Genomic DNA, 13,567 nt, shown 5'->3' with positions numbered 1-13,567 from the left:
CTGTGTCAGACAGGTTTTGCCACCCTTCAGAGAGGAGTTGCTTTCTTGATCTGGCAGGTCTGGGAAAACGATTCCACTTAATGCAAACACCACTGAAGACAGAAGACTCCGAAGAAGGCAAGGAGTGAGAGAAGCCCAAGGCTGTGCTGAGCCAAGACCTTGCCAGGGCAGTGCAGGGGGGCGTCTGGCACGGCCAGGGACAGGCTCTACTCTGCTTGCTCTGCTCTGCTCCACACCGTGAAGGTGCTTTAAAAGAGTGTTTCTAGCACCACAGCTCAAGGGTACAGCCTGGTTAGTAACCCGGTCAAATGCATAGGCTATGTGCACTGTTAGCATCATTTGCCTCTGTCTTTGAGGTTGTGACCGGAGATGTGACAGAATGATTCAGAAGGCAACAAAATCCTAGCTCTCTTCCCCTTTTCTGGTGAAAAGCCCTATGAACAAAGTCCTTGTTTCCAACATCATAGTGATTCTTCTCAAATAGTCATGTATTTTTTTAAATTAATTTAATCATTGGGGTGTCTGGGTGGCTCAATCAGCTAAGTGTCTGACCCTTGGTTTCAGCCCAGGTCATGATCTCACAATTCGTGCTGACAGCACAGAGCTTGCTTGAGATTCTCTCAATCTATCTCTCTCTAAATAAATAAATAAATAAATCTTAAAAAATTAATTTACTCATCTAAAATTTTATTTCATTTTCATTTAACTTTATTTAATCATCTTTCAAATCATGTAACATCTCACAAACTTTTGAATTCCTGTTTTATAAAGAAAATGACTTTCCTGAGTTTTTCTAGCACCCCTCCCTCACACCTCAGTGACTTCAAGTCCTTCATTTTGTACAGACCATGCTTTAAGGCTTCTTGGATTTCCCAGCATATTGCGTGAACTAGAGGTAATATTACCATAAACATTCCCGTATAAACATTAAATGAGAGAAAGGCAAATCCCACACCAAGTAAGCCATTTTTATTTTTCCAGAAAATACCAGGATAGACTGGTCAACAGAACAACCCCAAACATAAATACCTGCAGGTACTGCTTTTTTGCATCACTTCCGCCCTGTGATAGCCAGACAGCTTGCAAAATCCATCATTGCTGTACACGATAGGCCAGTCCACTATCTGGGCATTCCCCAGCACAAAATTAGTATCTGTTAAGAAAAAAAAAAAAGAAGGAGAAAAGAAAAGAAAAGAAAAGGGCATATGAGGCAAGACATTAGTTGAGATTCAATGAGGATATTAATAATGTCAACCAATCCAGGTATCTTTACTTCCCTCTAAAACAGTCTCTTCGACAGGAAAATGGCCCTGTGCAGAATACAAAAGAACAGTCCTTTAGAGCTGAATATTTGGAATCCAAATGCTAATGTTATTATAGTCCAAGAAGAAGTTAGCCAAGGAAGCATACTTAACCAACCAACCGATGAATCTTGCAGAGATCCAGTGATTCCCAGGAGATACATTCAAGTTCTAACTAATCTCAATGAATGTACACTGGTACTATGGAGCAAGAGAGAACATAAAAGGAATTTCTTCTGGGCTCCATCTAGCATCTTAGCCTTATCAGTCTTTTAGCCAAAAGCTACACGTTGGCCTTGTTGACCCTGAGTAGCATTTACCCATCCTAAGAGGAGACAGTCTTCTTAGGAGGCAGAGGAAGAGAGACAGAGGATTGCCTCGAGAAGCACACCAGATAGCCCTCCTCTTGGTAAGGAAGTGACTAGACACCCCCCCCCCCCATACTAGAGCCTTGCAGAACCTGATCAAGAGGCTCGAGATGGCAAAAGGTTTCTTGTTGATTTTGAGATTTTTGTAGCAGCAGACGCCACGTGTCAGAGCTCTTTCACTGACCACCAGCCCACGTTCACTTCAGATGCAGGGATGAAGTCAGCAGGTATGGCTGCTCAGTGGGTTCTCATCACTTCCCACATTTCTGAAAATCAAAAGCCTTCAGTATTTTCTGTGCTCTATCAACTGTCCCTTTTTTTCTCTTCAAGACCTTAAATTAAGACCTTAAATTAAGCAAATAACATCCAGAATTTAAATATAATCATTTTTAGCTTGGCTCTCTCCTCTCCACAGAATACTTACCCTTTCCTCAAGAAAAGAAAGAACATGCACAAACCCTTCTTTATTGTAAACTGATGGGGGTTTGTTTGTGTATGTGTACTGGATAGAGTGAAACAGTAGTGACATATAATGTCTTCATTTAATTGGGAGGTTAATTTTGTTCTAGTACAGCATTTATTATTTATTCACAACATGGGTAACCATCCTTCCTATCTACGTGGGGAGGAGTGGAGGAATGAAAGGGAGGAGAAATAACTAAATACAGTAATCTACTTTTGAGAATGTTTTCATCTATTTAAAAGGAACATAAAACACAACTTTCATGAAGTTAATCTATAAACCTGTTAAATTTATAAATAAGCTTTTATTGAAAATCTACAACCAGTCTTTCCCTCTGTCTCTCCCATATAGTCATGAATACTTGTTGAGTGCCCACTAGGTACCAACCACCTTATAAGACCCTGGAGATATCCAGCCTGATGCGATATGGTCCATGCACTCCAGGAACTTATCAGGACAAGAAGATGTGCACAACCAACTGAAGAAAGCAGTAACAAACTGATTAACTCCAAGGTAGGCAAAGAATTGTGTCTCAGAGGGGTCATATATGAACTTGTTCTAGTCTGGAAAGATGAGTAAGACTCATTCAAACATTGTGAATGCCTAACATGTATGATACAAAAACAATATTTAGAGAAACGAAAATATGATGCCTGCCTTTGGTAAGGCTGTGGGAGGAAGGGAACATTCCAGGCTGAGAAGCAACATGAGCAAAGATCTGACAGCATGGAACACATAAAGACAGGTGTAGACAAACAAAGGTCAGTCAGGAAGATTGGAGAATGAGCCCAAATACCAGACTGGGATGGGTCTTGACTGTCAAAGATTTTCGACTTTGTTCTGAAGACAGAATAACTCTTTATATGTTGGTCTTTTCTTCCCGAATAATTCACATTTCTTGAAAAGAACAACTAAGCCTTTAAAAAAAGCACAACATTCACTAAATCACCCCTGAGTGTATATGAAGTCCAGTCAGTTTAACTATCTCTCTTGTTGAGTAAAATTGTCAGTAATTTACTTCAAAGACTTAGAGCAGTTGGAGAAAACTGAGTGAGCTTTTTCATGGCTAGTGCCCCACTAAAGCTATGTGTTAAGAGGGAATAAGAGCCAGTTATAGATAATAATTGACTGCTTGTGTTTATTTTCTCTCCTCTCTAGGCACCATTAAAATAAAATTAAATGAATTAAAAAGGTAAAAATCCACAAAAATTAGAGGAAAAGAAAACAGGAAAAAAAAGACTATGGAAGAAGCAGAAATAATACAGGAAACAAAAAGAACTTTAAAAAAAAAAAAGATCCCCAATTAGCATCCTTAGAGAGATTCAAGAGATATTACATCCATAAAACAAGAACAGGATGACAAAGAAAAAAAAAATAAGAGAACATGTAAGACCTCCTGTAAATTAAAAGTGAGTAATTAAAAATTCAATGTAAATGTTAGAAGATAAAGTCTTGCAGAGAGTAGCACAGAAAAACACAAGAAATATTTTTTAAAAAAATAAGACACCCTGATGAACAGGGATGCAAAATTCCTCAACAAGATATTAGCCAACCAGATCCAACAATACATTTAAAAAATTATTCACCACGACCAAGCAGGATTTATACCTGGGATGCAGGGCTGGTTCAATATCCACAAAACAATTAACGTGATTCATCACATCAATAAAAGAAAGGACAAGAAATATGATCCTCTCAATAGATGCAGAGAAGGCATTTGATAAAATACAGCATCCTTTCTTGATAAAAACCCTGAAGAAAATAGGGATAAAAGGAGGATAGCTCGAGATCATAAAAGCCATATATGAACAACCCAACACTAATATCATCCTCAATGGGGAAAAACTGAGAGCTTTCCCCCTAAGGTCAGGAACAAGACAGGGATGTCCACTCTCACCACTGTTATTCAACATAGTATTGGAAGTCTTAGCCTCTGCAATCAGACAACACAAAGAAATAAAAGGCATTCAAATCAGCCAGGAGGAAGTCAAACCTTCACTCTTCGCAGATGACATGGAACTCTACAAGGAAAACCCAAAAGATTCCACAAAAAAACTGCTAGAACTGATCCGTGAATTCAGCAAAGTTGCAGGATATAAAATCAACGCACAGAAATCAGTTGCATTCCTATACACCAACAATGAAACAGAAATCAAGGAATCGATCCCATTTACAGTTGCACAAAAAAAAACCCATAAAATACCTAGGAACAAACCTAACCAAAGAGGTGAAAAATCTATACACTGAAAACTATAGAAAGCTTATGAAAGAAATTGAAGAAGACACAAAAAAAATGGAAAAAGATTCCATGCTCCTGGATAGGAAGAACAAATATTGTTAAAATGTCGATACTACCCAAAGCAATCTACATATTCAATACAATCCCTATCAAAGTAACACCAGCATTCTTCACAGAGCTAGAACAAATGATCCTAAAATGTGTATGGAACCAGAAAAGGCCCCAAATAGCCAAAGCGATCTTGAAAAAGAAAACCAAGGCAGGAGGCCTCACAATCCCAGACTTCAAGCTGTACTACAAAGCTGTAATCATCAAGACAGTATGGTACTGGCCCAAGAACAAACACTCAGATCAATGGAACAGAATAGAGAACCCAGAAATGGACCCACAAACGTATGGCCAACTAATCTTTGACAAAGCAGGAAAGGATATCCAATGGAATAAAGACAGTCTCTTCAGCAAGTGGTGCTGGGAAAACTGGACAGCGACATGCAGAAGAATGAACCTGGACCACTTTCTTACACCGTACACAAAAAGAAACTCAAAATGGAATGAAGACCTCAATGTAAGACAGGAAGCCATCAAAATCCTAGAGGAGAAAGCAGGCAAAAACCTCTTTGATCTTGGCCGCAGCAACTTCTTACTCAACACGTCTCCAGAGGCAAGGGAAACAAAAGCAAAAATGAACTACTGGGACCTCATCAAAATAAAAAGCTTTTGCACAGCAAAGGAAACAATCAGCAAAACTAAAAAGCAACCAACGGAATGGGAGAAGATATTTGCAAATCACATATCAGATAAAGAGTTGGTATCCAAAATCTACAAAGAACTTATCAAACTCAACACCCAAAAAACAAATAATCCAGTGAAGAAATGGGCAAAAGACACGAATAGACACTTCTCCAAAGACATCCAGATGGCCAACCGACACATGAAAAAATGCTCAGCATCACTCATCATCAGGGAAATACAAATCAAAACCACAGTGAGATACCACCTTACACCTGTCAGAATGGCCAACATGAACAACTCAGGCAACAACAGATGTTGACAAGGAATCGGAGAAAGAGGATCTCTTTTGCATTGTTGGTGGGAATGCAAACTGGTGCAGCCACCGTGGAAAACAGTATGGAGCTTCCTCAAAAAACTAAAAATAGAACTACCCTATGACCCAGCAATTGCACTACTAGGCATTTATCCACGGGATACAGGTATGCTGTTTCAAAGGGACACATGCACCCCCATGTTTATAGCAGCACTATCAACAATAGCCAAAGTATGGAAAGAGCCCAAATGTCCATCGATGGATGAATGGATAAAGAAGATGTGGTGTGTATATGTATTATTCCACAATCAAAAAGAATGAAATCTTGCCATTTGCAACTACGTGGCTGGAACTGGAGGGTATTATGCTAAGTGAAATTAGTCAGAGAAAGACAAAAATCCTATGACTTCACTCATATGAGGACTTTAAGAGACAAAACAGATGAACATAAGGGAAGGGAAACAAAAATAATGTAAAAACAGGAAGGGGGACAAAACAGAAGAGACTCATAAGCATGGAGAACAAACTGAGGGTTACTGGAGGGGTTTTGGGAGGGGGGATGGGCTAAATGGGTAAGGAGCATTAAGGAATCTACTACTGAAATCATTGTTGCACTATATGCTAACTAATGTGGATGTAAATTTTAAAAAAGAAAAAAGAAAATAAAAAAGAAATAAGACAGAGAGGACCAATCCAAGAGGAACAATTTGACTCCTAACAGGAACAGCAGAAAGAACAACATGAGAAAAAGCCAGAGACATTTTTTTTAATTAAAACAATCAAATGTAGAATAAAGATATTCAGATGTGCAAAGAGCTAGGAAAGTTATTTCTCACATATTCTTCCTCAGGAAGTTACTTGGGGATGTGTATCAGCAAAGTGAAGGAGTAAGGAAAGAAGACAACATGTGAACTAGAAGGAAGAGTGGCTCTAAATACAGAAAGCAGGAAGGAAGCTAATAGAAAGATTTAGCACAGAATCGTTCAGAGAACAGAAGTTCCAGAAGAGAGTTATCTAGGGAAAGAGGAAGTCAGGTTCTGATAACTTTCTTGATCACCTGAAACAACATAAAAAGTCAATATGGTTATTATAATTTGGAGAAGAGAGGCAGGAAAAATTAGAAGCATCAAAGAAAACAAAAGCTGTGCAAGAAAGGAAACCAAATCACACTATGTCATTATCACTCTCACAACAGTGTAAACACCTTATTAATATCCAATATTTAAAACCAACATATGGTCAAGGCATGAAATACTTAACTATAAGTATCTGAATATAACTGTATCAATTCCAACACTGTGAAAATGCAAATGATAAGTTGAGAGAGAGAAGTGAGAACAATCATGGGATGGTGTCTAGTGGTGACATAATAAAAAAGAAAGGTATATAGGAGCGCCTGGGTGGCTCTGTCAGTTAAGTGTCTAACTCTTGAATTTGGCTCAAGTCATGATCCCAGGGTCATGGGATCCAACCCCAAGTTGGGCTCCATGCTAGGTATGGAGCCAGCTTGAGATTTTCTCTCTCTCTGCCCCTCCCCTGCTCATACTCATTTTCTCTCCTTCTGTCAAGAAAGAAAGAAAGAAAGAAAGAAAGAAAGAAAGAAAGAAAGAAAGAAAGAAAGAAAGAAAGAAAGAAAGAGGAAGAGGAAGAAAGAGAGGGAGGGAGGGAGGAAGAAAGAGAGGGAGGAAGGAAGAAAGGGAGGAAGGAAGAAAGAGAGGGAGGAAGGAAGAAAGAGAGGGAGGAAGGAAGAAAGAGAGGGAGGAAGGAAGAAAGAGAGGGAGGAAGGAAGAAGAGAGGAAGGAAGGAAGGAAGGAAGGAAGGAAGGAAGGAAGGAAGGAAGGAAGGAAGGAAGATTTTCCTTAAAGTTGCAAAGATAACCAATAAAGGAGTAAAATAATTGTATTAGGAGAAAAGGGTAGAAAGTAAATAAAGTGAGATAAAAACTCAGCTAAATTAACTGAAGTCAACAGCTAATAGCTAAAAGTGATAAATCTAGAAATAGCTGTAATGCATATTATTTAGAGACATGGCAGAAACTATAAGAAGAAACAGCTAAAATTAGAGTATGTGACTTCTGGTGAGCAGGATAGGCAAATGGACAAGGCATGGGATGATTCTTTTTCTTCATAAGCTCTTCAGTTTGATTTTTTTCAACCAAGAATGTCTATTACTTTGATAAAAATATGTATATTCTTAATTTTTAATGAACTTAATCAGAAAAAATTAACTTATTGATTAATTTTTTTATTTGCTAAAAAATGAGAACAGGATACACTCAAGCTCCAGATATCACTGCAATTTCCCATAACTGCATTCTGGCCATCCCTGAAATGTGCTCACCCTTCCTCAAGCATTTCCATTGTCCCTGGGGTGCAGATAACAGCCTTATCTGGGAAAAACCACGTCTCCTAGTATCTTCTTGGACTTCAGAAAGGAAATAGAAAAATAGGAAGTAGTGTAGGAATAGAAACATCAACCTACTGATCATCCAGTCAGAGGATTTCTCAATCATAGATTTCAAAATTCCAAAATAGTTATCTCTCACTGTTAACCCAAGCAAGAAATTATAGTTGGCAGGGAGCAAGATTCCCTTGTCACTATGTGATAGAAGATTTAGGAATTCCCTCTTTACTGAAGGATGTGGACTGAAGGAAGGAAAGAATTCTAGTCCTAGTCACAAAGTCATTTGCCTCCAACAGGAGAGAAATTCTTCCTCCTTCCCCTGCCTCTCCCTTGCACACACGTATATCCTACTATGGTTGGCTGGAAAGGGAGAATATTCTAGATTCCCTTCAATTCCTAAGCTACAAATAACTGACCTGCAAATTGACTTCCAAAATCCAATCTATTTATAAATTGTGGGCTACCTATACAAATAACATCACATGTATCATTAGAAACTAAGAGATTCCACATAGGCAATATTCCAGGTATTAATAATAATGTATACCATTTATTGTTATCTGTGCCAGGCTCTGTACTGAGACTTTATCACATATTAAGGTGGGGTTTTTTAACGACTGTAACAATCTTTGTGAGGTGGTATTAGTTTACTAAAGGAAGTGTCATGGATTTCATCATTTTACTCATGAGTACACTGAGCCTCTGCAGACACAGTCAGTCATAGCAGGTTAGAGTTAGGATTTGAATCCAGGACTTCAAAATCCATGCTTTTAATCATCATATTACATCATCTCTCTCTTACTCCATTAAGTACTAAAATCAGACCATTTCTATGAAAATCTTTGTAACACATTAATGTTCCTTCCTATAAAAATACTAAGTATAATAAGACCTTTAATTGATGAGTCAATAATGCCATTATTGTTATCATATATCATGATTCTATCTTGTGATCTACAATGATGTCCTCAGGAAATATTGATGTGGGTAGAAGCAATTGTTTCTCATCTAAATGTTTGGGCTCTTCTGTCTACTTTTCAATGTTTTGTCTCTTTCCTCACTTGCAAATTATCACTTCCCACTTCTTAAAACATAGTATGCTGACCTATTCTATAACAGCACTCCTTCCACACAGTGATAGAAGAGAAGGGACAGGAGAGGAGGGGACACTTTGTGCCTGGATCCCCATCTGACATCTGTGGAGAGGACACCACACTGGCAACTTAAAGGTGCTGCAGAGTAAACCTGGCTGTATTAGCCTCCTGAGCACCGCCTCGGCTCTTATGGGTCTGGAAAGGATCCAGAAGCTTCCAACTATGCCACTAGTGCTGAAGTTGCATAAGCAGATGGTTATCACAGTGGAGTGAAGCAACCCAGTAGCCAAAGGCTGTGTGTCAAACTGCCCCACTTGGGGGTTCAGGCAAATATCAGAGATGAGCTGCACAGTCAATGGGGGCCTAGATGGGATCAAGTTACATACACACACACACATTTACACACATACACATAACAGACACATATGCACACACATACACATATACACACACACACACACACAAGGGAGTATGTGTTGGGTTGAGGCAGGGCATCGAGTTCTGTTGCCTCCACCCCACACACCATCATGGGGAAAAGCAATGGGAAGGGCAGAACTGGATTCTGAGCACAAGAGACTAAGTCACCTAAAAAAGAATAGTTAAGGGGCGCCTGGGTGGCGCAGTCGGTTAAGCGTCCGACTTCAGCCAGGTCACGATCTCGCGGTCCGTGAGTTCGAGCCCCGCGTCAGGCTCTGGGCTGATGGCTCGGAGCCTGGAGCCTGTTTCCGATTCTGTGTCTCCCTCTCTCTCTGCCCCTCCCCCGTTCATGCTCTGTCTCTCTCTGTCCCAAAAATAAATAAAAAAACGTTGAAAAAAAAAAAAATTAAAAAAAAAAAAAAGAATAGTTAAGGGGCACCTGGGTGGCTCAGTCGATTAAGCGTCCGACTTCGGCTCAGGTCGTGATTTCATGGCTTATGGCTTCGAGCCCCGCATTGGGCTCTATGCTGACAGTGCGGAGCCTGGAGCCCACTTCGGATTCTGTGTCTCCCCCTCTCTCTGCCCCTCCCCCCTCTCCCTCTTTCTCTCTCAAAAATAATAAACACCTTAAAAAAAGAATAGTTAAAATGGAAGAGCTGGAGATACTACTAACTGGGATATTCATAATCTCCCTTTGCTGTTGAGTGGAGCGGGAGCTTCTGAGGGAGATAAGATTTGTTAAATAAAATAAAGGAGTGGACCTAGGTGGGTCTGAGTCAATTTGCTACCATGCCTCCAGAAGTATGTCTGCAAAAGAGATAGGTTCTGAAAGTGGGAATCCCCTGAAAAAAAGTGCAATAAATTCTGGTGCAAGAACCCCATGACAGCACTTTTGCTTAACCAAGTCTTAATTCCTCCAGGCGGTTGGCTATGTTCCCACTGGTGAAGAATGCCAAAGAAGAGGGCTCTAGTGAAGTGACATGGACTTTCTAGTCAAATGGAGAGACATGCACTACATATCCAAACATAAATGACTCTGGGATTATTTACTATTTTCCAAGCTGAATATATGAAAATTTATTTCAAAGCCAAACAAAACTTAATTAGGTAAGTATCCCACTGCATGAACAAAACATCAAAAAACAGACTGCCGCAGAACTGGCCTGATCTGGGTATAAGTGATTTGGAGATTGTAAACTGGAAAATGTTGGGATATCTGCCATTCTTCATCAGCGAAAAGGGCATCATCACCTTCAAGACTGCATGTATTAACAGTCACTGGATCATTACTCCATAAGGTAGACAGACACTGGTATTAATCCATTTTTATAGATATTGTACAAAGGCTTAGTAAATCGAAGAAACTTTCCCTAGGTCATATGTCTGGTAGAGCTGGGACTGTCTAACACTGTATCAGTGTTCTCCACAGAAACAGAACCAATAGGAGGTGTGTGTGTATGTGTATGTGTGTGCGTATTTATATATGTAAAGAAAGAGGGAAAGATTTATGATAAGGAATTGGCCTATGTGATTATAAAGGCTGACAAGTCCCAAGATCTGCAGTTGGCAAGCTGGAGACCCAAGAGACATAATGGTGTAGTTCCAGTTCAAGTCTAAATGCCTAAGAAACAAGAGAGCTGATGGTGTAGGCCAAGGAAGAGCCAATGTTTCAGTTCAAACCCAAAGGCAGAGAGAAACTAATGTCTCAGCTTAAAAGTAGTCAGACAAAAGGGGAAAGTCAGCCTTTTGTTCTATTCAGGCCTTCACCTGATTAGATGAAACCCACTCACAGTAGGGAGAGCAATCTGCTTTATTCAGTCTACTGATAGAAAAGTTACACTCATCTAAAACCATCACAGAAACACCCAGAAAAATATTTGACCAAATATCTTGACATATTCTAACCAAGTCAAGTTTACACACAAAAATTAACCATCACAAACACTAAAGCCAATGCTCTTAACTGTATAATGCCCTGCAGTAATCTTTAACAGAAATCAGCAGAACCATAGCTCACAAATTCTGCAGCTCCCTCAAAGTCCTTGGTAGTACTCCAGGACTCTAGATTTGGCAGAATACAGTACCTCTATAAAGCTCTACTTTGATAAATAGCTTTTATGATAAATAGCTTTTTATGATAAATAGCTATTTATCTTTCCATGCCTGGGGCTTCCACTGAGAGAAAGGAGTATCTACCCATCCCCAGAAAGAAGTGTTAAAATGAATACTTTGAGGGGCGCCTGGGTGGCGCAGTCGGTTAAGCGTCTGACTTCAGCCAGGTCACGATCTTGCGGTCCGTGAGTTCGAGCCCCGTGTCGGGCTCTGGGCTGATGGCTCGGAGCCTGGAGCCTGTTTCCGATTCTGTGTCTCCCTCTCTCTGACCCTCCCCCGTTCATGCTCTGTCTCTCTCTGTCCCAAAAATAAATAAAAAACGTTGAAAAAAAATTAAAAAAAAAAATGAATACTTTGACCTCCTTCTTCACCCCCTCATTTATACCTGCCTAAGTAGATTGATCAAGCTATCAATAGGTATCTCAAGGGCAAGGGGAATCCACTCTGAGCATCTTGACCTCTCAGACTTGCCTGTGCCTGGTGTGGTAGGGGAAGCCAGGGCCTGAACTACTTCTCTCAGAACCCATTTGTGGCAGCCCTCTGTTCTGTCATCTCCAGCTTCTTGGCCTAGGAGTAGGTCAGTGACTCATGGTCTAGAGGCCAAAGTCCAGGCTTGAGGAGGGAGACAGGTGTGCAGCATGTTCCCTTGTCCAGTTTAATAGTTATAAATCTGATACTGTATTTTGACCTTCATGTGGCTCCTTCAGAGAGTCTTCACTTGGGTAAAAATCTGGAGGGATAAAGGTTAAAGGCTCTCCAACACATTGACGCAGATCAAGGCTCCAAGAGACCAAAGGTTATTCAGAGGTCATCTGCTTTCCTGCCTCCTGGCACTATCAAACCAATCACTGGTTACAGTCTTCATAAAATACCTACAAAGGAAGAGGCAATACAATCCCTTCCAGAGCATTGCTGGTGCTTTATAAGCCTTTTCACCTTCTCTCTTCTTTTAGTAGGGACCAGCCCCTTACATGTCTCAGGCCCATGGCTCTGACAACTGGTACGGTCAGTTGAGATTATACTGGTAGCCCCCAATAAACCATGCCTCCTCACATTCATGCCCTTATTTATTATTTAGTTCTCTCACCTTAAATCTGGGTGGGCCTGTGATTTTCTCTGACCAACAGACTGCGGTAGAATGGATGCTATGCAAATCCCAGGCCTACACATTTAAGGTCCAGAAGCATCTGCTTCTGCACTCTTGGGAGCCCTGAGCTGCCAGGTGAGCCCAGAGCTATACATCTGGAGACACCATATGGAGAATCTACAAGCACAGGGCACCAAGTAGGACAGAGGCCACGAGATTAAACAGAGAAGCACCAAGGAACCTCATCAACAATTAAAACTAATGGGAGAATGGGGAGGGGGTGGGTAAAAGACACCCTATTAATCCACCCTTCCCCAGCAATCCCTAGGGTCCCCAGAGCACCGTCTGAAAGAACAGCCATGGGGACAACCACAAGGTGGGTCCTAGTGGCAGCACTGTCCCTAATGAGCTGTGTGAATGTCACTTCAGATCTAGGGATCTCAGTGGAGGCAAACTAGTTTTCTATGCTTCCGGCAGCAATAAAATCTGACTAAGTAACCAGATTCATAACAAAGAACAAATCAGATGAAGCCTCTACAACCTGCAATCACCCACCCTTGTGGAGTAATCAACCAGTCATTAACTTGAAATATCACTTCTCTAAATGCTGGACTCTGTAGAGTCTAGGCCACTTTAAAAATAACAGAAACAGAAGATGTGGTATATATATACAATGGAATACTGTTCTGTGATGAAAAAGAATGAATCTTGCCATTTGCAACAATGTGGATGGAACTAGTGTATTATGCTAAGGGAAATAAGTCAGGCAGAGAGAGATATCATATGATTTCACTCATATGTGGAATTTGAGAAATACAACAGATGAACATAGGGGAAAAGAAGCAAAAATAAAATAAAAATAGAGGGGGGCAAGCCATAAGAGACTCTTAAATACAAAGAACAAACTGAGGGTTGCTGGAGGGAGGTGGGTGGGGGATGGGTTAAATGGGTGATGGGCATTAAGCAGGGCGGGGGGCACTTGTTGGGATGAGCACTAGGTGTCATATGTAAGAGATGAATCACTGGGTTCTACCCCTA

The 13,567-nt window shown here is 40.5% G+C and overlaps 1 protein-coding gene across 3 annotated transcripts in view; it reads right to left on the bottom strand.

The window, feature by feature from the left end:
• Positions 1-13,567, bottom strand: part of KCNH1 (potassium voltage-gated channel subfamily H member 1) — a 390,176-nt gene that overhangs the window by 361,271 nt on the left and 15,338 nt on the right. For all 3 annotated transcript variants that reach the window (XM_058701734.1, XM_058701731.1, XM_058701732.1), the window contains exon 2: positions 1,030-1,153. In XM_058701734.1, the coding sequence (XP_058557717.1) occupies positions 1,030-1,052 (23 nt within the window). In that variant the 5' untranslated portion in view covers positions 1,053-1,153. The remainder of the gene's footprint in view (positions 1-1,029; positions 1,154-13,567) is intronic.

This window comes from Neofelis nebulosa, chromosome 15, assembly GCF_028018385.1.
Source record: "Neofelis nebulosa isolate mNeoNeb1 chromosome 15, mNeoNeb1.pri, whole genome shotgun sequence".
Taxonomy (NCBI): domain Eukaryota; kingdom Metazoa; phylum Chordata; class Mammalia; order Carnivora; family Felidae; genus Neofelis; species Neofelis nebulosa.
This window is presented reverse-complemented; position numbering and strand designations above follow the sequence as displayed.